Source organism: Phycodurus eques, chromosome 10, assembly GCF_024500275.1.
Source record: "Phycodurus eques isolate BA_2022a chromosome 10, UOR_Pequ_1.1, whole genome shotgun sequence".
NCBI classification, from domain to species: Eukaryota; Metazoa; Chordata; class Actinopteri; order Syngnathiformes; family Syngnathidae; genus Phycodurus; species Phycodurus eques.
Genome location: NC_084534.1, coordinates 5,481,269 through 5,504,176, shown reverse-complemented (window position 1 = coordinate 5,504,176; position 22,908 = coordinate 5,481,269). Strand labels below are relative to the sequence as shown.

General features: G+C 41.9%; 1 protein-coding gene across 2 annotated transcripts in view; it reads left to right on the top strand.

The window, feature by feature from the left end:
- Positions 1-814: 814 nt before the first annotated feature.
- The window catches only part of gxylt2 (glucoside xylosyltransferase 2), a 31,177-nt gene continuing 9,083 nt past the window's right edge, over positions 815-22,908 (top strand). Inside the window, exons 1-3 of one of the 2 annotated variants that reach the window (XM_061689118.1) lie at positions 821-1,306; positions 19,261-19,447; positions 22,530-22,661. In XM_061689118.1, the coding sequence (XP_061545102.1) occupies positions 1,026-1,306; positions 19,261-19,447; positions 22,530-22,661 (600 nt within the window). In that variant the 5' untranslated portion in view covers positions 821-1,025. Of the gene's footprint in view, positions 1,307-19,260; positions 19,448-22,529; positions 22,662-22,908 lie in introns of both variants that reach the window. The other variant, XM_061689119.1, reaches the window with a different exon arrangement.

Genomic DNA, 22,908 nt, shown 5'->3' with positions numbered 1-22,908 from the left:
CAAAGTCTGTTTTCAAGCTACAAAGCAGAGCTACACAAATTATCAATCGACCAAATGATATAGAACCAACCGATCCACTTAACACTCCAATTCTATTACCTTGTTGAATTCAAACCAGTACAAAATAATGTACAAAGTACACAATAAGCTTACTTGTCACAGTATTTAGAAGCTGTTTGAAATCAGAGAGATTTGGTATGGCTTCAGGGCTAAAAGGGTCTTTAAAAAAATCCAAGACAAGAACAAACATCAAGCAAATGTGTGTCTCAGTTAGCGGTATTAATATATGGAACATTTCTGAAACATAATTGAAAAACGGTGACTCACTCGCTCTGTTCAAAAAGTTTTAAAAATAGAGTACTAAAAATGTATATGCAGTAACTCAGGTATAAATATGAGAAACTGCAGAAATGTCAGACTTCTGAATGTGTTATCTTGAGTTTAACAAAACTATATATTTTTTTAGCTATTTAGTTGATGTGATTTTCCTTTCTTTACAATTTACTTTGTTATCACTAATGACTTGTGTGTTTATATGTTCAAATAAATAAATAAATAAATAAATATACAAATATCTATAAGATATACGTTTTTATATACTGTATATATTTAACATTTAGATTGAAGATTTAGGTGCAACATTTCAGATTTAAGTATAAAGTTTACAAATATCGTGCAGAAAAGGGACTCTCGAAAATTCACACCAGTTTGTTCAATAGTGTTTGGAGGTAAATGACAAAATGTTGCTGTTATTTTCAGAGTGACCCCATATGCCCTTTGTATATTTGATTGATGCGGTAATACTCCATTGTTTACGGTAAAGCTGGAGAGACCACGCCCCCCGCCGCGTAACCCTCAATGGGCTGTGAGACAGTCCCCTCCGCTCTCCATCATCATCATGAGGAGTAGCAAATTGCAAGCGCGGATCCGCAACAAAATGTCAACTCTGCCAGCTCTCCCTCAACCGCAGACAACATGAGCCGAGTCCCGTGTGCTCCTTCCCCCCGGAACAAGTCGCTGTCGCCATGCGGATCCACTGCAAAGTAGTTGTGATCGCCGTGTGGTGTTTCGGAGTTCTCCTACTTTTCTACTTTTGGGGAGGCAATGTCGCGGACGGTCCGCCGCCCGAAGAAGTTGCCGTGGGGGTGGACAGGACTTCTCCGTCGTCGTTCAAGCTCCGTCTCGATGTTGGTCCAAAGTTGACGAGGAAATCTCCCACTGTGCTCGAAGTGCGTACGGAGGATCCACCCAAAGGCGGAAAAAAACGGAAAGTGACGAAGCGAGAGGGCAACGTCAACGCCAAGAGGTGAGAGCAGATTTTCTTTCTCCTTCCTTCCACGTTTGCACGGGAGCACAGAGCAACACGAGAACATCGACTAATTGCAAATGTCACGATTTAGGGATGTTCCATGAACGCGTACGCAATCGACACTCACGATGAATTCAATATACACGATTAATAAGTGGAGGGGTTGTCATCTTCACAGAGGCCGCGGTGATGAGTTGACCTTTAGTCTCGCTTAATTCACCTTATTTAAAGGCTCTGCTCTTGACACAGGAGTCAATTTTAAATCCACCCTTGGATGGGAAACGCTGACATACATTTCCCTCAACTCGCTATGCAACTGTATTATCAACATCCGCGCTGGCATTATGACTTTCATTTTATTTCTGTATTAGGAAGAAGAAGAAAATCATTGTATTGATGTCGATATTCTTGATCTTTAAAATAGATACTTAGTTTCATATCTTTAATATTAGTAATTCGGCATACCTGTTTCGCTTGTGTTGTTGGCCTTGTTTTCATTGTGGAGACTACTGCAACACTGAATTAGATGAATAAAGTGTCTGTCTGTCGATCGATCTATAAAGGTTCCCTTGATTTCACCGGCATATTCGTGTACCTTTACAAGATCTTGATCCAAAGAAAAAAAAAATAAAAATAAAACATCACTGTCCACACCAAAAATAACATGTCAGAATATTAATTTTATATGCTTATCGTTTTAGTTGTAGGTTAGCAAGGGTTGTGAAACTGCACTGCATCATGACTGACTGACTGACTGGCTGATATATACACAACACAGTGAGCTGACTGGGGTTTTGCCCCTCACATGAAGTTGCGGGTAAATATTAGAAACAACGCTTTATCGTAGATGCATGTGGCTACAACTACAGCCTTAATACAAATACAGTATCGTTAAAGTTATAAAATGCGATTTTAAATGTGGACAAAATACTGTATGTGCATATGTCTGTTTTTTTTTTAATTGAACCAATGTACAGTATCCCCGCCTCTCGCCCAAAGACAGCTGGGATAGGCTCCAGTATACCCGCGGCCCTAGTGAGGATAAGCGGTACAGAAGATTCGATGGATGGAATGTACAGTACATCACATATTGTTCATATATTTTATGCTCAAATGCATGTATAAAAGATCCATTCCTCAACAATAAAGGGTTTGAAGCAGAGGTGGGACCAAGTTTTGCAAGTCACAAGTAAGTCTCAAGTCTTTGCCCTCAAGTCCCAAGTCGAGACAGGCAAGTCCCGAGTCAAGTCACAAGTCCTAGACTTTGAAATAGTTGACTTGACTTGGGACTTGCCTGTATCGACTTCAAGTCGCAAGTCCTCAACATTGAACTCAAAGTCAAGCCGCAAGTAAAATTCAAAGTCGTGGAGTTGCGACTTGACACTGGACTTGCCTGTCTCGACATGGGACTTGAATCGGTACTTGCCTGTCTTGACTCGAGACTTGAGGGCAAAGAGTTACTTGTGACTTGCAAACCAATGACTTGGTCCCACTCACGGCTGTGGTGTCCTTGACCAAGACACTGATACCCCGAAATGCTCCCCAGACGCTTCAGCTGCGCCCTGCTGCAGTGTGTTCCACTAACTGTGATGGGTAAAATGCAGAGAACAAATTGCATGCATCCATGTTCATGACAATAAAAGGTGATTCTTCTTCTTCTTCTCTGGAAGCAAACAAAAAAATAACCACATATTGGGATATGGAAGGCTGTTGTGCATTAATATTACAATTCAAAGATGGCACAAAACTGCTGAGCAGCAAACCAACATTAAGTTAAATAACACATTTTGTGCATTTTTTTTTTTTTTTCACAAAATCAACTCTTTTTAATATCATACCATTTTGCTGCATGTCATTCAGAATCCTCAAATTAATAGGCTGACTCAATCACCTGTATGATACAGTGCAGTACAGGGCAGGAAGGTTCCGTGTGCTTTGTTCGTTTCCCCTGCATGCCGAGTCCGCCATCTGTCCCAACCGCCGCTTGTCCACCATATGCGTTTGCAATGCTAGTAACGGTGTTAAATATGTTTTTGGAGGACATACAGGACACAACTCCTCATGCACTTAAAATGAACTGTCAACGGTTCCGCTAAGAAAAAAAAAAAGAAGCTGTTTGTGTACTTTTGTTGCGATTTGCTGCTCTTCAGTTCCCAGCATGCATTGCGTCATGCAATGCGGACGTTTTTCCATTATAAGGACGTTAAACATTGTTTAAGTGTGTTTATATTATATTACCCGTCGTTCGTTGAATGTGCGTGTTAATTAACTGTCGGGTTAAAGTTTTGTTGCACGTTGTTACCATGAAACTGTGACGAAACCATGACTGTGACTTTTGTGTTCGTTCTGTCAAATGCCAAGCAAAGGGTAGTATTACTGGGCATCACATCAGAATATGTTAGTGTGCTCTTCTTGGTAAATTATGCAATATATTCCCATTCTTCCATGTGCTGAAAGAGTCTTTATTTACTTGAGCGACTTACCAGCATCACAAAATTAATCATGCCTGACAGTGTCTCTATATATGTCTTCTCTATAGGAGAAGAACCTTTGGAAGTGCTACTAAGCAAAGTCTGCCTTTTAGTGGTGAATGGTGTGACAACAAGTTAAAACTATTATGCACTTTTATGGTGGAGGACGCATTTTTATAATGTTAAAAAATTAATCGAGGGGTCACTCCGATTGTATGTGGCCCGCAGGCCGCCAGTTGCCCATCCCTGGTGTAATGGTATCTATAATACAACAGCAATATAAAAAAAACAAGCATAGTTATTTCATTATTACATTAAAAAACATATTGTTAAATTCGTACCTGTCTGACATCGTTTACTCAAACATATTTTTGACATTTTTAACGTCAAGGCATCCATGTCATCAGATTGTGCAGGTGTACATTGAGTTATAGTTTTACTGATGGGCTATTCAGGAAAACTACCGTTGTCAGTTATGATTGGTTATAATAAAGGAAATCACACTGCAGCCACAATTTGAGCCGTTCAAGGGTGGAGTCATTGAATTATACCTCCCCTTACTCACTACCCCCAACCTCTTACTGTATACAGCAGCCACAGGCTCCTTAAAAGCCTGCAGACTCTTACTTTACCAGCAGCCAATATGTATTCTCCTCTAAAGCCAGACTGCAGGTTGGAGACACTGTTGGTGAGATAAAAGCCATCAAGGCGTTTCACTGAGAAAAGACCTTTGTGTCCGCCCAGAAGTCACACTCCTCCATGTGTGCTCGCCACTGATAAGGGAAGTGGGGTGGAGGAGGTGTCATTTGGTGCCGTGAATAAAAAGGCTAAGGGGTTTGAAGAACACACAAAATGTGTTTGAGGGACACACGCAGTCAAATCTTTTCTTTGTTTTGTTATAGTTTGACTTAACAAAACTTATGCTTTAAAATTATTATTTTTGTGAGAATAATCACCACTACATCTCTACGTGGATAATTCTAGGTCAACAGGGATATATGTATACATTAGGTGTTGAATATTCTATTTTCAAGCTGGTGTGTGTTTCTCACACTGATTTTCATTTCATCTTTAAATGTGAGCAGGCCTGTTTCCTGGCAATATGCTCAATCGACAAACATCCCTGTTATTGCAAGTCCTATCATTTCCTCTTGACACATCACACTACTTCCGGTGACTAAAAATACAGAGTGTAGCTCCAGCTGTCCAGCCAGGCTCAATACATTACACGTCTGTAGTCATCAATCATATAATCACTTAGGTTATGAAATGGTAGAAGAAAAACTTTGCCTTCAACAAATTTATAATCCCTTGTGGATCATTTTGCCAATAGCTACAAATGCTCCCTCTGTTTAGGGAGTTCATACTGTATAAACAAACAACCATTCGGACTCACAATCAGACCTATAGGCAATTTAGAGTCTTCAATTAACCTACCATGCATGTTTTAAGGATGTGGGAGGAACCCGGAGTACCCGGAGAAAATCCGTTACTAGGCACGGGGAGAACATACAAACTCCACACAGGCGAGGCCGGATTTGAACCCAGGTTCTCAGAACTGTGAGGCAGATGTGCTAATCAGTTCTCCACCGTGGCGCCCATTGATAACATTAAATAAAAAGCAAAGTTGGTCCCAGTCCCAGGTGAAATAAAAAGCGGGAATCAGAAACAAAAATGGCAAATTCAAGAAGGTGGATCTTGTCCAACCCAATAGTGGTGTACCTGTAACCCAGTGTGGTTGATCAAACTCAAAACCCAACAGCCTATTGTATAGTTGGGTTATGAAATCAATGTGTTTTGTTTTATGTTGTAGGCAGGGAATCTCTTTCCAAACAGATGGTTCAATAATTTAACCCAATGTTTGGTAAAACTGACCCAACTTCTGATCCAATAGTGTCAACCCAACAGTTAAATTTCAAAATTATGCCAGCACTTTTAAGTGTGTGCCATAAATCTAAATGTAATTAATAACATGTAGTACTGATCATGCCTTCTTGCAGTGATGTCAAAAGTACTGGTATTCAGTACTTAAGTAAAAGTGCTGATAACAGACACAAAACAACTCTGGTAAAAGTAAAAGTACTGAAGCCACTCCCTTAAGTAAAAGTACACACTTATAAATGTACTCAAGTAAAAAAGTAAATTGACATTTTTAACCCAATAATAAAATACATATGGTTAGATTTTTGTATGTATAGGGTCGGTTTACTGAAACTAGTCGGAAAAGAGCAAATTATGGCTATTTTCAGCTTGGGGTTTATAATGGTTTTGTTTTGGCAGTGAGATACTTACAAGATACTTGAACTCCTCCACTTGGGGCAGGATCTCATCCCCGACCTGGAGAGGGCACGCCACCCTTTTCTGACTGAGGACCATGGTCTCAGATTTGGAGGTGCTGATACTCATCCCAGCCGCTTCACACTCGGCTGCGAACTGCTCCAATGAGAGTTGGAGGTCACGGCTTGATGAAGCCAACATAACCACATCATCTGCAAAAAGCAGAGATGCAATACTGAGGCCACCAAACCGGACCCCCTCTACGCCTCGGCTGCGCCTTGAAATTCTGTCCATAAAAGTTATGAACAGAATCGGTGACAAAGGGCAGCCTTGGCGGAGTCCAACCCTCACCGGGAACGAGTCCGACTTACTGCTGGATATGCGGACCAAACTCTGACTCCAGTCATACAGGGACCGAACAGCCAGTATCAGGGGGTTCGGTACCCCATACTCCCGAAGCACCCCCCACAGGACTTCCCGAGGGACACGGTGAACGCCTTCTCCAAGTCCACAAAACACATGTAGACTGGTTGGGCGAACTCCCATGCACCCTCGAGGACCCTGCCAAGGGTGTAGAGCTGGTCCACTGTTCCACGGCCAGGACGAAAACCACACTGCTCCTCCTGGACTTGGAGTTGCTCCTCCAACTTCCCGACGGACCCTCCTCTCCAGCACCCCTGAGGCTGAGGAGTGTGATCCCCCTGTAGTTGGAACACACCCTCCGGTCCCCCTTCTTAAAAAGGGGGACCACCACCCCAGTCTGCCAATCCAGAGGCACTGTCCCCGATGTCCACGTGATGTTGCAGAGGCGTGTCAACCAGGACAGCCCTACAACATCCAGAGCCTTGAGGAACTCCAGGCGAATCTCATCCACCCCTGGGGCCTCTCTACCGAGGAGCTTTTTAACCACCTCGGTGACCTCAACCCCAGAGATAGGAGAGCCTGCCTCAGAGAACCCAGACTATGCTCCCTCATGGGAAGGCGTGTCGGTGGAATTGAGGAGGTCTTCGAAGTATTCTCCCCACCGGCTCACAACGTCCCGAGTCGAGGTCAGCTGCGCCCGATCCCCACTATACACAGTGTTGATGGTGCACTGCTTTCCTCTCCTGAGACGTCGGATGGTGGACCAGAATTTCCTCGAAGCCATCCGGAAGTCTTTCTCCATGGCCTCACCAAACTCCTCCCATGCCCGAGTTTTTGCTTCAGCGACCACCAAAACTGCATTCCGCTTGGCCAGCCGATACCCATCAGCTGCCTCAGGAGTCCCACAGGCCAAAAAGGCCCGATAGGACTCCTTCTTCAGCTTGACGGCATCCCTCACCATTGGTGTCCACCAACGGGTTCGGGGATTACCAAGACATGCGGCCGCAAGTCGGATGACACGACCACAAAGTCGATCATCGAACTGCGACCTAGGGTGTCCTGGTGCCAAGTGCATGTGTGGACACCCTTATGCTTGAACATGGTGTTCGTTATGGACAATCCGTGACGAGCACAGAAGTCCAATAACAGAACACCGCTCGAGTTCTGATTGGGGGGGGGCCGTTCGTCCCAATCACGACCTTCCAGGTCTCACTGTCATTGCCCACGTGAGCATTGAAGTCCCCCAGCAGAACGATGGAGTCGACCTCACACACCAGGTCGGGCTCCTTCTCTGCCAGAGAGGTGACATTCCACGTCCCTAGAGCCAGCTTCTGTAGCCGGGGATCGGATCGCCAAGGTCCCCGCCTTCGGCCACCGCCAGCTCGCACTGCACCCAACCCCTATGGCCCCTCCCACGGGTGGTGAGCCCATGGGAAGGGGGACCCACGTTACCCTTTCGGGCTGTGCCCGGCCGGGCCCCATGTGTGCAGGCCCGGCCACCAGGCGCTCTCCTTCGAGCCCCAACTCCAGGCCTGGCTCCAGAGGGGGGCCCCGGTGAACCGCGTCCGGGCAAGGGGAACCTGAGTCCATAATTTGTCTTCTTCATAAGGGGTCTTTGAGCCATTTTTTGTCTGGTCCCTCACCGAGGACCTGTTTGCCATGGGTGACCCTGCCAGGGGCATAAAGCCCCAGACAACTTAGCTCCTAGGATCATTGGGACACACAAACCCCTCCACCACGATAAGGTGACGGCTCAAGGAGGGGGGTTGTTGTTCAGTCATATTTAAAAAACAAACAAACAAACAAACAAAAAAAAACATTTCACAAATTCTGCCAGGGTATGTAAACTTATGAGCACAACTGTACATACAGTATATGCAGTCATGCGTACCCCTGTCATATTAGAATGAAAGTATACAGCTTTTTCATAACCTCTAGATGGCGACATACATTTATAAAATGTGAAAGATTTTTCATTTTCCCCTATACCCATGTATAATCCGCAGTATTGACTTTTCAAAATTTTTGTGGGGGGGAAATGCGCATTATACACGAGAAATTACAGTAATACTTTATTTTTATTTACTTGCTGTTATTTTGAAATTCACAGCCCTACTTTTACTTAGGAAATGAGAAAACACACAGTTGTGCTCATATGTTTGATTACCCAGGCAGAATTTGTAAGATGGGTACAATTCTTTAAAGAAAACATGAAGAGCCAGGCGAAACACGTTTAATTTTATTTTAACGGGATTCAAATTAAACTGTCAAGCATTTCAGAAAAGCATTATCATTAAACAAAACATAACCATAGAGAAATTAATGATGGTTGTTGTTCAGTCATCAGTCGTATTAAAAAAACTAAGGAAAACAATATTTCACAAATTCTGCCAGGCTGTGTAAACTTACGAGCACAACTGTACATATATGCAGTCATATGTACCCCTGTAATATTGGAATGAAAGTGTAGGCTACACCTTTTTCATAACCAGGTGGCAGTGGCACATTAGAATGACAGTGTACACCTTTCTCATAACCGCTAGGTGACGGTGGCATAATGGAATGAAAGTGTACAGCTTTTTCATAACCTCTCGATGGCGTCATACATTTACAATATGTGAAAGTTTTTTTTTTCCATTTTCCCCTCCACCTATGTATAGACTCTTTAAAAAAAAATACAATATCATGGAAAGGTTTATTTACATACATAATTTGATTCAAAAAGTTAAACTTTAATAGATTATAGATTCAGGGCCCACAATTTAAACAATTTCAAGTATTTATTTGTTTATTTTTACATAATGTGGGCTTCCCGGTCATAAAACCCACAAAATCAGGAATTCAAAAATTTGAATACTGTGAAGAAATCAGCCCAAATTTTGCAGGCCATAAATGTTTTAAACTGAGTGTCACACACTAATCATCTACTAAACTCAAAGCACCTGCACAGGTTTCCCCATGTGTCATTAAATTGCTTCAGTTTGGTTCAATTGTCTCAATTGGGTTCATTTTGGGGAAGACTGCAGACTTGACAACTGGCCAAAAGACCATCATTGATACCCTCCATAGGATGGGTAAGCCACAAAGGTTCAAAGCTAAGAAGGCTGTTCACAGAGTGCTGTGTCCAAGCATATCAATGGAAAGTCTAGTGGAAAGACAAAATGTGGCAGGAGGAGATGCACCAGCAAAAGAGATGACCATGGGATTCAGCGGATTATCAAACAGAGAACATTCAAGAATCTAGGAGAGATCCAGAAAGAGTGTAATGAGGCGGGAGTCACAGTTTAAAAAACCACCACAGTCAGACACATCCGGGAGTGGGCTACAACTGTCGGGTTCCTCTGGTCAAGCCACTTCTCAGCCTGAGCCAACGTAGGAAGCGTCTCAACTGGGCCAAGGAGATGAAGGACTGGACTGTTGCCCAGTGGTCCAAGGTCCTCTTTTCCGATGAAAGTCAAGTGTGCCTTTCATTCGGGAATCAAGGTCCAAGGGTTTGGAGGAAGACTGGTGAAGAACAGAACCTCAGCTGCTTGAGCTCCAGTGTGAAATATCCACAGTCAGTCATGATTTGGGGTGCAATGTCCAGTGCAGGTGTTGGTAAACTCTGCTTTCTTAAATCCAAGGTCACGAGAACAGTCTACCAGAATGTTTTAGAGGACTTCATGATTCCTTCTGCTGAGGATCTGTATGGAGATGCAGATTTCTTTTTCCAGCAGGAGCTGGCCCCTGCCCATACCGCCAGAAGCACCAAAACCTAGTTTGATCCCCATGTCATTACAGTGCTGGACTGGCCAGCCAGCTCGCCGGATCTAAACCCCATTGAGAATCTATGGGGTATTATCAAGAGGAAAATGAGGGGCACCATACCCGAAAACAAAGAAGAAACGACAGCAAGCATCAAGGAAATCTGGGTTTCCGTAACTCCCAGGCAATGCCACAGACTGATTGCCTTCATGCCATGGTGCATCAAGGCAGTGATTAAAGCAAAGGGATTCCCAACCAAGTATTGAAGATTAACATGTCGTTTTGAAATAACCATATTTTGATTGATTTAATGTTACCCTAATTTCTTTCTTTGTTTTCTCCAAAAACTGAGAAGCAAATGGTGATTTCTTAACAGTATTAAAATGATTTGAATTCCTGATTTTGTGGGTTTATGAGCTGGAAGCCCAAATTGTGTTAAAATACAGAAATAAATACTTGAAATTGTTCAAATTGTGGGCCCTGAATCTATAATCTATGTAAGTTTAACTTTCTGAATGGAATTAGAGAAAAAAACTTTTCCATGATTAAAATTTTTTTTGGAAAGTGTTTGTATTCCGTGCACTATTGACTTGACAATTTTTTGGAGAAAAAAATGTGAATTATACACGGGAAATTATGGTAATATAGTTCATTCATTGCAGGCACTTTTGAAAATAGAGTCAAAAAATATACTTACCTATTCCCTGTTCGGAATTCCTTTGTTGTGATTGTACGACGTGTGAACCGTACGCATCACAATGTGCAAGCATCCTTATTATTTTGGTTTCCGACCGTACTGTCCACAAACATGGAATGTGCCAACACTAGCTTAGCTACAAGGAATACGGCGACTTAGCGTTGCTGTCGGCATGTGGCACAAAGAGTGTCGAATCTACGATATATCTGACAGATGCGTTTGACTCGCTTATTTCTTTTTTCAAACTCGTCGCTAATTTTAGGTTTTAAAAGTAACAAGGTTATTTTTAACATAAGGAGTAGAACGCACAGATACTTGTGTTGCCCCTGTTGTGCATTAAGATCTCAGTCCTGATTATATTGGGGAAACTATAATTTTGTCAAACTAAATGACAAGGAAAATATTTGTATAAACATAATTAAACTAGAACATTCAGATCCACATTCATCATGCCAGTCCTAATGTAGAGTAAGTTTCACTGACAACCTTGAAAAAGTTATTTGCATTCTTTAAATGTTTTACATACGGACGACAACTTTGTCATTATGATAGCTGTTCACAGAGAACTGTAGAAACAAAACGCTGTAATATGCTTTGGTGGAGAAATACTACTACAGCGCGGTTTTACTGTTGTGACCGTAACATACAGTACGTGTGCATATCCATATTGAACACACTTATTATTATTATTATTATTATTATTATCAGTATCATTATTTTAATTATTATTATGAACACATATTGAACACTTAACATGCATAATTATACGAAACACTGTTGGCTTTTTACGTTTAATTTGGTAAATGAGAATATCTGTGTATCACATAGTTAAGAACGTAATAAAATGGCTCATAGATGTAGTGATTTTAGTATTTAGTAGTAAATAAATTTTTATGGTTGCGAAACGGGGGTAGCACCCAACACTAATTCGCATTCACAAATTCACCTATTCCCGGATTGTTGTGTGGCAAAAAATCCAAAAAAATAACATTTGTTTGATATACAGTACTTTGAACAGAAAGAAAATTGCTGTACATTCCAATGTTCCTTTTAGCAACAATCTGATGGATTCCATCCATCCGTTTTCTAGACTGCTCATTTTCACCTGGAGGGGACATTGGATTAGAGCCGGAGTACACCCTGAAACTGGTCGGATGAAAAATCATTCACAGTTGTCACAGTGTCTTTAATTAACCTACCATCCATTTTTTTAAAAGAAGCTGGAGTACCCCAATACCCAGAGAGAAGCTTAAATGGGAAAGTAGATTCAAGCTTCAAGATTCAACCCTAGAACCTCTCAGACATGCTAAACACTCTTTTATCACATGATGCATTTCTCTCATGTCCAAATTAATAGTTTAAGCTTCAGACACTGTATAAACCAGGGGTGGGCAAACCTTTTGGCACAGGGGCCACATTGACTTTTAAATTTGACAGGCGGGCCTAGCCAGGACCATATGCTTACATATAAAAAATAAACCACAAAAAAAAAAAAAAAAAAAGGCATTGTAGTGTTAATACTTAGATTTACTTTTAATGGGAACAGTGTTGTTTGTACCTTTTTTTTTTTGCCAGTGCATCAAAGTTAGTTTTGTTGTGGCAATTCTCAGAACACATCTGAGGTGTTGATCACTCAGCTGGGATCTGTAGGATGTTTTGTTTGTGTTCATCACACTAAAAGTCTGTTCATACACATGTAAAGCCAAACACCACCAGCATCCTCTGTGCCATCATCTGGATTTTTGGAAATGTGTCTGCTCTTAATGAAGCATAAAAACTCATCCAGTTTGAGAGTTGAACTTCTCTTTTAAGACAGTATCACATTGGAGATCAATCAGTTCCATCTGCAGCTCCCGTGGCGCTGTTTCAGGGTCTTGTGTGAGTGAATCTTGGATGGCAGTTAGTCAGATGAAGGTGTTTTGCTGAGCTTTCAAGCTTGATTTTAACCGTTGAGCCGTAGCCATCAGTTCCCGCGTTGAATGGCTGTTAGCATAATTAGCATGCTTGGTAGAAACGGGTACCGAACCCTCTGATACGGGCTGTTCGGCCCCTGTACGACCGGAGTCGGAGTTTGGTCCATATCCGGTAGGAAGTCGGACTTGTTACCGGTGAGGGTTGGACTCCGCCAAGGCTGTCCTTTGTCACTGATTCTGTTCATAACTTTTATGGACAGAATTTCAAGGCACAGCTGAGGCGTAGAGGGGGTCCGGTTTGGTGGCCTCAGTATTGCATCTCTGCTTTTTGCCACTCATGGTTGAAGAAGGGTTCAGAGCAGTAGCAGAGTAAAAACAGAACAGCCAAAGTCAAGTCAATGTATCACTGTATCTACCGCTGGTGGAACCACTGGGCATTACAGCACAACCTGGTGGAACCACTGAGCATTACAGCACAACCTGGTGGAACCACTCGGCAATACAGGACAAGGTCAAATGAATGTAGTCATGATTTTGATATGATTTGGGCAACTGTAGCAATCTTTGGCGGGCCGGATAGAAATGATCAATGGGCCGGATGTGGCCCTATAGACCTACCTTCTGGACACTATTGATATGTAATGGACAGATGTGAATAATTGGTCATTTATCACAGTTGTTGTTTTGAACCGGAACTCTGATGGTGAAAGACCCTCCTAATTCATTAGGTTAGTGCATATTCGCAGAAGAGCATGAAGATAATCAAATCTGAAACATTTTACTGTTTGACAAAGAAGTGCAGCAATGTATGGGTTATTTATTGCGTTCTATTTCTTTATCTTTCTAAAAAGAATTGCTGTTGCAAATTTATTACAGTAACAGTAATGATGTTTTTTCATGTACGTTCTCGTGGGTAGGTAGTGTGTATGGTGGTGGGGTGTTTAGTTGAACAGCCAAAGCGCAGACTGCAGTTAGAACTAACCCAAACAATAGAGTTGCTTGACAACCACCTCAAAGTAGTTTCACAGTTAAAACAAAGCAAAAAACTAAAGTTACAGGAATGAAATAGAACCTTACGGTGCATTCTGACATTTTATATTTTGTTGGAGTCTTCACAAAACCATGAGACCAAACCACATGTAATTTGGCCTACGGGAGGTTCACCACTTTTAGTACTCAAACATTCCTAATGCCTAACTTATGCTCACACTTCCAATGATTGTTCATGTAGTGTATGTCCAAACAAAAACCCTTCTGATTTTGGATGGTATTTGACACATAATTGCAGCGGATACTGAAATTAAAAAAAAATTCTAACAATCATTGTCATCTCTCTACTGCTCAGTGTAGTTTTTAATCCGTTTTTGCATAAAGGAATAACTGGAATGATGGAAACAGTGGAATGGCTTTGATACACACAATGTTACCTCATGGCCTGGCTATATATCCTGATGACTGAATTACACTAAAAGGAGTTATTTGGCATAGCTTTATAATGGTTGTTTAACAGTACTACTTAGTTTTTCTTTGATACTATCTTTAAAGGTTGAGCTTTTTTTCTCTGTGTTTGGTGTGAAACATTGGCTGTGTTGTCATGTGGTGGAGCCCAGTTTTATGCTTGCTCTGCAGCAGGCATTGAATTCATTCCTTTTGTTCCTTTGTAGAGCTTTTTGACTGATTCCAGCTGTTAGGAAGAAAGCGTCATGTGTACTGCTTTAATGAAACTTAGAAAAAAATTGCTGAAGATTTGTGTGTGTGCGTGTGTGTGTGTGTGTGTTTGGTTTAGGCAGGGATAAATTGAAGGTTGTTTTTTGCATGACCAGGTGTAACATCTTTTTCTGATTGTTCAGAAGATTTGGCTTAAATCATCTTGGGGAAGAACAGGAATGTGTTTTGTTCAACCTTGACAAGGCATTATTAGCCTTTAAGGTGTGGAAGACAGATTTCACAACTTCTTCACATTAATCCTAAACTGCACTTCGTCATTGTGCCTCAGGCATACAGAATGGTGTCACGCTCGGAGGCTACCCTGCAACCTTTTCTCTTATCTCATTTTAGGCTGATGTTTCCTTTCAAGGTAAAATTATCTGGAATGTTCTTTTGAAACCATTCAGGTAAAAAAAATAAGATTATTTGAAAAAATTCCTTGACATTCGTGACAATGTGTTGGTCTAATGTGTTTTTGTGTCTCCCGCATGTGCTATGTGTGTACTTAGGCTATAATATAATGGAGGCCTTCGACCCCCAGCTTGCAAATATTTTTGTATTGCAGTGGGAGATATTTTGTATTTCTGATATTGTATTGATTGTGCTGTGGTTGTCATTATGCTGAGAGCACCATTTTAAAGTCATGTGAAAAGCAGCAACATAAATGAAGTGGTACTGCTAAAGTTGAACGCAACTTGCTCCAGGTTGCTGGTTGACAACTACTGTAGAAATTAGAACATCATCAACATTTAAATGTAATGCATGCTTTCATACAACTAGAAAAAATATTTTCATCAAAGAAAATAAAAAGGTTCTTTCACTCTGTGAAAGTCAGAGTGTGAAATGTCAATCTATCTGTCGAGGACTTACAGTATACAGGTAAGATTCTACTTACACACGATACAATGAATCAGCAATGAGTTGTCAGTATTGGGTTCTTGGACAATGGAAACTAGATTATGGTTATTTTTACAGATTTTTAAAAAAATATTTTTTTAACCTCATTATTGCAACTTCAATGAATATAAAGATGCATATGATTAAGCAATCTTCTCTGAGTATGCCCTTCACTGTCAGTGCATGTTACATCTCTCAGCTTGTCGGCTGCTTGGTCATGCATAATAGAGGATCTGGATACCTTTTTATGCCGGAAAGGTTTTTCTTTCTATGCTACTGGTGAGTTTGATAGAGTTGATAGTGGCTATTTATATTCTGATGGATATTTATTGGAGAATGTAGTCGGACAGAACAAGGTTTGAGATGGGACAGACAGAGAGAAAGGAGAGAACACAGCAAAAAAAGCCAGAGACCAATAGTAATATATAGAATGGTATGTGACTAGTAAATCGTTCCATAGGAGTCAGTCTATATTTTGTGGACTAGGAAGGTAATGCTCCACCCTGTGAGGAAGAGGGATGCAACGAGTAACAAATAGGACAGGAAAGGGTAGGAAAGGAAGGTGCAGGACAGGCGTAAGCCAGGCAGTGCTACCGGTGTATGATGGAAATGGCGATGCAGTTCTTAAAAACACCTGTAAAAATAACTGTGCACAGATTAGAAGACAGTCCTGGGCCCTCATTCATCAAAAATTGCGTAGAACAGTTTCTAAGTTTGTTTATTTAGTATGTGTGTAAGTACAAAGAAAATCCGTATTTATGGAATGTGCAGGCTCCTGGAATGTGATGTCATGTAAGTAATGTATGTTGATACACCCCACCTGTTCTAAACTGCCACACTTGCGCACGCTGAGCCTCATTTGCATTGAGAAACACCTCCAAGTGACCATATACAATCCCTTTAAGAATGCACGGCTTGACTTCCCGACTTCCCTCTCCGAAAAAGAGGGCAGAGGAAATGAATAGCTCCGGTAGATCGACATTGATTGAGGAACTTGTCAGAGAAGTGGAAATGTAACCCCGCTGTAATTTAACTAAATGGGTTACAGAAACAAACCAAAAAAATACTGTTTGGAACAGTTAATGTAGCTGCGTTACCAAAAATAGGAAAAAATGACATGGGACCATGTGAGAATATAACCGCTGCTGGTAATTCTATTGATAAGAGGAAAGAGCATGCAAAGTCGGCAGAAATACAAGTGGTTTGACGTCAAACTCAATGCCAAAAAATGTGTCATGGCCCACAGATGGGAATTTTCTTCAAGCAATTAAGGATAGGCCGACCCATATTGCAAGTATTATTTGGGACATGTCATTATACGTCTAGCCACCCAGCCTCAACCATCGCTCCCAAGGCGCACATCCACGAGCTATTCTGTGGAATGAATGAATGAATCGTGCCTTCCTCCAACCGATGTAGATCACAGATTATTTGTGCATTGATTGAATGAAATTATTTCCTGTTCACGTATCTGAATTTGCTGTGTGACAGTGCTTTAATTCAAAAGTGAGTACAATCTGTGGCTCGAACTATGTTTGGGAAACCCTAATTTCGCTTGTTGGTGATGTCTGTATCGCAACTGGATGTAAATTGCGGCCAGGTAAAGAATTGCACATCGGCATTATTCGTTTTAGTGTTTTTTGTGAAATGCAGCATAATGTCTCCAATCTCCCATTAAAATGTCCCGGTGGCCAAAGGTCCCAGGGGCAAAAGGATCTCGATGTCTCAGATGTCTTTGGTTACGCTCTCAGTGCATTCTTCTACCACAAGGCTTTGTGTGTACCCATGGTCAGAGCTGTGGGTAAATTCATGCACATCCCCATGCATAAGATCAACTTGATAAATCCCTTACTTTGCATGGAAATGTTTGTACGCACGCTTTATGCACACTTCAGAGTGTAGGCACAATTGATAAATGAGGACCCAGGAAGTTAACAAAATCATAGTTTAAAAAAAAAAAAAAATTATAGCAATTAGAGAGTGGCCTCACACCAAGCAATTACAGTGAGTACGGAAAGTATTCAGATGCCCTTAAATTTTTGACTCTTTGTTATATTGCTAAAATCATTTAAGTTAATTTTTTCCTCATTAATGTACACCCAGCACCCCATATTGACAGAAAAAAACTCAGTATTTAGTAGAAGCACCCTTTTGCGCTAATACAGCCATGAGTCTTTTTCAGAATGATGTTTTCACACCAGGATTTGGGGATCCTCTGCCATTCCTCCTTGCAGAACCTCTCCAGTTCTGTCAGGTTGGATGGTGAACGTTGGTGGACAGCCATTTTCAGGTCTCTCCAGAGATGCGCAATTGGGTTTAAACTCGGAGCTCTGGCTGGGCCATTCAAGATCAGTCACAGAGTTGTTCTGAAGCCACTCTTTCGTTATTTTAGCTGTGTGCTTAGGGTCATTGTTTTCTTGGAAGGTGAACCTTCGGCCCAGTCTGAGGTCCTGAGCACTCTGGAGAAGGTTTTCGTCCAGGATATCCCTGTACTTGCCCGCATTCATCTTTCCTTCAATTACAACCAGTCGTCCTGTCCCTGCAACTGAAGAACACCCCCACAGCATGATGCTGCCACCACCATGCTTCACTGTTGGGATTATATTGGACAGGTGATGAGCAGTGCCTGTTTTCTCTACACATACATCTTACAATTAAGGCCAAAAAGTTCTATCTTGGTCTCATCAGACCAGAGAATCTTATTTCTCACCATCTAGGAGTCCTTCAGGTGCTTTTTTAGCAAACTCCATGCGGGCTTTCATGTGTCTTGCACTGAAGAGAGGATTCCGTCGGGCCACTCTCCCATAAAGCCCCGACTGGTGGAGGGCTGCAGTGATGGTTGACTTTCTAGAACTTTCTCCTATCTCCCGACTGCATCTCTGCAGCTCAGCCACAATGATCTTTGGGTTCTACTTTACCTCTCTCACCAAGGCTCTTCTCCCCCGATTGGTCAGTTTGGCCGGACGGCAGGCTCTAGGAAGGGTTCTTGTCATCCCAAACGTCTTCCATTTAAGGATTATGGAGGCCACTGTGCTCTTCGGAATCCTAAATGCAGCAGAATCTTTTTTTGTAATCCTGGCCTGATCTGTGGCTTGCCACAATTCTGTTTCTGAGCTTTTCAGGCAGTTCCTTTGACCTCATGATTCTCATTTTCTCTGACACGCACTGTGAGCTGTAAGGTCTTGTATAGACAGGTGTGTGGCTTTCCCAATCACGTCCAATCAGTATAATCTAACACAGCTGGACTCCAATTAAGGTGTAGAACCATCTCAAGGATAGTCAGAAGAAATGGACAGCACCCGAGATAAATATATGAGTGTCGCAGCAAAGGGTCCTGAATACTTATGGCTGTGTGATATTTCAGTTTTTCTTTTTTAATAAATATGGAAAAATTTCAACAATTCCGTTTTTTTCTGTCAATATGGGGTGCTGTGTGTAGATTGAGGGGAAAAAATGAACTAAAATGATTTTAGCAAATGGCTGCAATATAACAAAGAGTGAAAAATTTAATGGGGTCTGAATACTTTCCGTACCCACTGTAAATCCAATTAGCGTGTGTCCACAGAGACATACTAATGAATCAACACCTTCATGAATGCACATTGGTCATTAAAGGTGTCCTGGAGACGCTGTTCAGGCACAATAAGTACGGTCGGACACTGCTTCACCAATCCAAAAGGGGAGGGCAATCCAGGGTGCCCACCCCAGGGGACCTGGTTCACACGACACACCGCCCACGCACAGAGACTCAAGGCAGCCCACCAGCTCCTCTGAAGCACCCTGACCATCACCCAGGAGGAGGACATATTAGGGACCACCACCCCCACCCAGCACCCCCCAGAAAACCACAATGTTACAGCTCTCTTATTTGTGTATTTTTAGTAAAGAAGGACGTGCTGTGGCCAGGCGCACCCGCGTAGAGGAAGTCATGCACTTGGCCATGGTGGCATGTGGAAATCGTCTAGAGGAGACCTTAACGCTCGTCAAATCAGCTGTCCTGTTCAACCTGAAGAAGATCAAGTTTCACATTTTTGCTGAGGACCTCTTGATCCCACAGTTTAAAGAAAAGGTAGGATGCCTAAGGCAGCTATTAGATAAATTATATATTTATTTACAGTATACTGTATATGTATTTCCTTATGGCTTGGATTTGGCTTGGCAAAACACTTAGCTAAAAATAGGGGAGAAAATGTTTTTGTCTCCAGTCTACAAGCCAAGGGAGCTCACATTCACCACCGCTCGGTAATAGATGACATCAAGATCAAAGCATTTTTAACCATCCTCTCAGAAACGCTAATAATGACACACAACCTTTTTATCTTTGCACTGGGGTGTAATCTATCACCAAGACACCCTGCTGTGCTCCAGCACTGTGCATCACTTCAAAGTCACCTTTAGAGAGGAGCCAGAGAGGATTCTATGCTTACGCTTTATCGACAAAGATTTTGGGACATACCTCTCTTACATTTAATCAATGGTTGGTTCTGGCCCAGTTTCCCCTCCTAAACCTCAATATAGTATATCATCTTTAAACCTTTTGAACAATTCTGTGCTTTCAACTTTGTAGGACCAGTTAGGTTGAAGGCCCATAAACTGTGCATGGTTTGATGGCTTTGGCGTGAATAAACTTGAGAGCCAAGATCAGTAACTATTGACCTCACAAATGTTCTTCTGGATGAATGGACCAAAAGTCCCACAGACAGACCCAAATCATGTAGAAAGTCATCCCACAAGAGTGGCAGCTGTTATTGCTGTATTCAGGGTCACCATGAGGGGGAGAAAGGGGATTACAATTCTAGGGATGCACCAATACCACAATATCAGTGCCGATACATCTGTATTCCTACTCATATTTTAAAAAATGCTGACGTCGATACCACTTTACTAGTCTGGTGGAGTAGGAACCATGTCAACCATGTGGAGATACTTGAGGGTAAACACAGATGACAATAACGCTAAAGCCGACTGCAAATTATGCTCCACAAAATAGATGATGAACTCCGCCCTATGAATTGCGGTGACAGGCCATTCGCCAAACACCAAGTTAATAGCATCCCGTCTCCCGCTCTGCACTGCTTGGCTCCGGCTGAGCCACGAGCACTCCTGTCACGATGCCACTGGCAGGAGAGGCCACGGTCCCCAGATTCTCACAGTAGCATATGCTTGTCTCAAAGATTAATCTGCGGCAGTCTTAAATACACACAGACCTGTACAGTGAAACTGGGAGTGGCTCATTAAACCAGTTATGGTTCTTTTAACCGCTCTCCCGTTACTTGGACGTGTGCATTTATCAAACCCAAAACCTATGCGGGGTCCTCCCTGCTCAGGGGGTGGCCTCGACTCTAGACTCAAGCCAACCACAGTGATAACTCATTCGAATGTCTGCCCTTTCAACTTTAGATGGTATTTTCTGAATCCAGAGTAAAGAAAAGTAAGCGGTGGTGTGATAATGTATCACTTGAGTTGTTCTGCCAGTTTCATTTTAGAACTGAAATGCCTTGTGTTACATGCGACATTTTAGTGAACAGTGTTGCAGGACAAAGTTGGATGTTGAAAAGTGTGAAACTTACATGTTTAAGAAAAGTTTTGTTTTTGAACAATATTTGATAAAAATGAAATAAAAACGTTTTTATCATAATTGCAAGACATATTGGCATTATCCATCCATCCATCCATCCATTTTCTTAACCACTTATCCTCACTAGGGCGTGCTGGAGCCTATCCCAGCTATCTTCAGGACGGGAGGCGGGCTACACCCTGAACTGGTCGCCAGCCAATCGCAGGGCACATAGAAACAAACAACCATTTGCACTCACATTCACACCTAAGGGGAATTTAGAGTCTTCAATTAACCTACCATGCATGTTTTTGGGATGTGGGAGGAAACCCACGCAGGTACTTGAACAACATGAAAACTCCACAAAGGCGGTGCCGGGATTTGAACCCCAGTCCTCAGAACTGGGAGATAGATGTGCTAACCAGTCGGCCACCGTGCTGCCTATATCGGCATTATCAAATATAGTAATTAAAGTAGTATTGGCGAGTACTCAAATCTAAGTACTACTCAATATTATTAAAAGTGGTATCGGTGCATCCCTAGACAATTATTATTATTTTTTTTTCTCCTGTTGGGCTGTTAGGTCAGGCAAAAAGGAAGATCTGTATCCCTCTTATGACGGAACAGTTTTATTCTAAGGGTCCACGAATGGCAGGTGTTCCCAAAAAATAAAATTTTCAATTTACGGTATGAAGTGGTAAGGCCCAACCTGAGTGCCCCTCACTGTATTGACTTCACATTTTCAGTCCCTGTAAGTGCAGTTTTTAGTTAATATTGTTAGTTGTGGCAATAGCTGGACATATGCTATATGTATTCAACTGTTAAGGCACGTTGGACAAGTTGTTAGCACATTGGCCTCAGAGGTCGGCGGTTCAAAACGCAGCACGGGCCTTCCTATGTGGATTTTCTCCTACCGTGCTTGTGTGGATTTTTCTCCGAGTAGTCTGGGTTCCTTCCACATTACAAATAAATGCATGTTATATTAATTGAACTCTTTAAATTCTCCTGATGTTTGAATGTGAGTGTGAATGGTTGTCTGTCTGTCAAAGTGTGCTTTGTGATTGGCTGGTGACCAGTCCCAAGGTGTAACCTGCCTTTCACCTGAAGTCAGCTGGGTTAGTCTCCAGCACACCAACAACCCTGATGAGTGTAAGTGGTATAGAAAATGGGTGCATGGATATTGGCAACCTGGCCACAGAAAGTGAAAAAGGCAAAACATGTGTTTCTGATCTCCACTGATTGTTGGACGAGAGGACCTGTCATTGTCACTGTTCTAGCTCATGATATGGGGGTCAGGGGTCTCAAGTTATTCCACACGAAACTCATCCAACTATGCCTTCAATCATGCTGCGGCAGAAAAGGGTCTTCCAAAGTGTTCAAAGATAGAAGTTAAAATCCCTCAGTCGGCTAGAGAATTAAGATTCAAAGGGAACCAGTTCATTAACTGATAAATTCATTATATGTATTTACTGTCTATACTGTAGTTTTGATGGGCCCAAACTGTTAAAATGGTAATTATAGTTTACATGGCACTTATTATCACAAAAAATGTATAAAGTGCATGCATAAATTAAACAAGTCACATCTCTTCCAGCTTAGCCAGTGGCCCCAATTTGTCAGAGCCAAGTTCCGGTACAGCCTCTACCCAATCACCTTTTCAGTGGGGAATGCGAACGAATGGAAGAAGCTCTTCAAGCCCTGTGCCGCTCAGAGACTCTTTCTTCCTGTAAGGCTGCAACACATATTTCTGCATTTCATTACTCTGTGTGATTTAAATCCTAATTACTCAATAGCCTTTTTTTTTTCCACAAGCTCATCACTGTAATATTTTCTTCGTGTGCTTGCTTATAATTTTGCATCTTGTTAGCAGACTTTTTATTTTTTATTTTAAATATACAGTCTCAGGGGGCTGGATTCAGTCATTTCTATTGATTTTACCCTTTCATCTGATATTCATTGAAATAATGTTATAA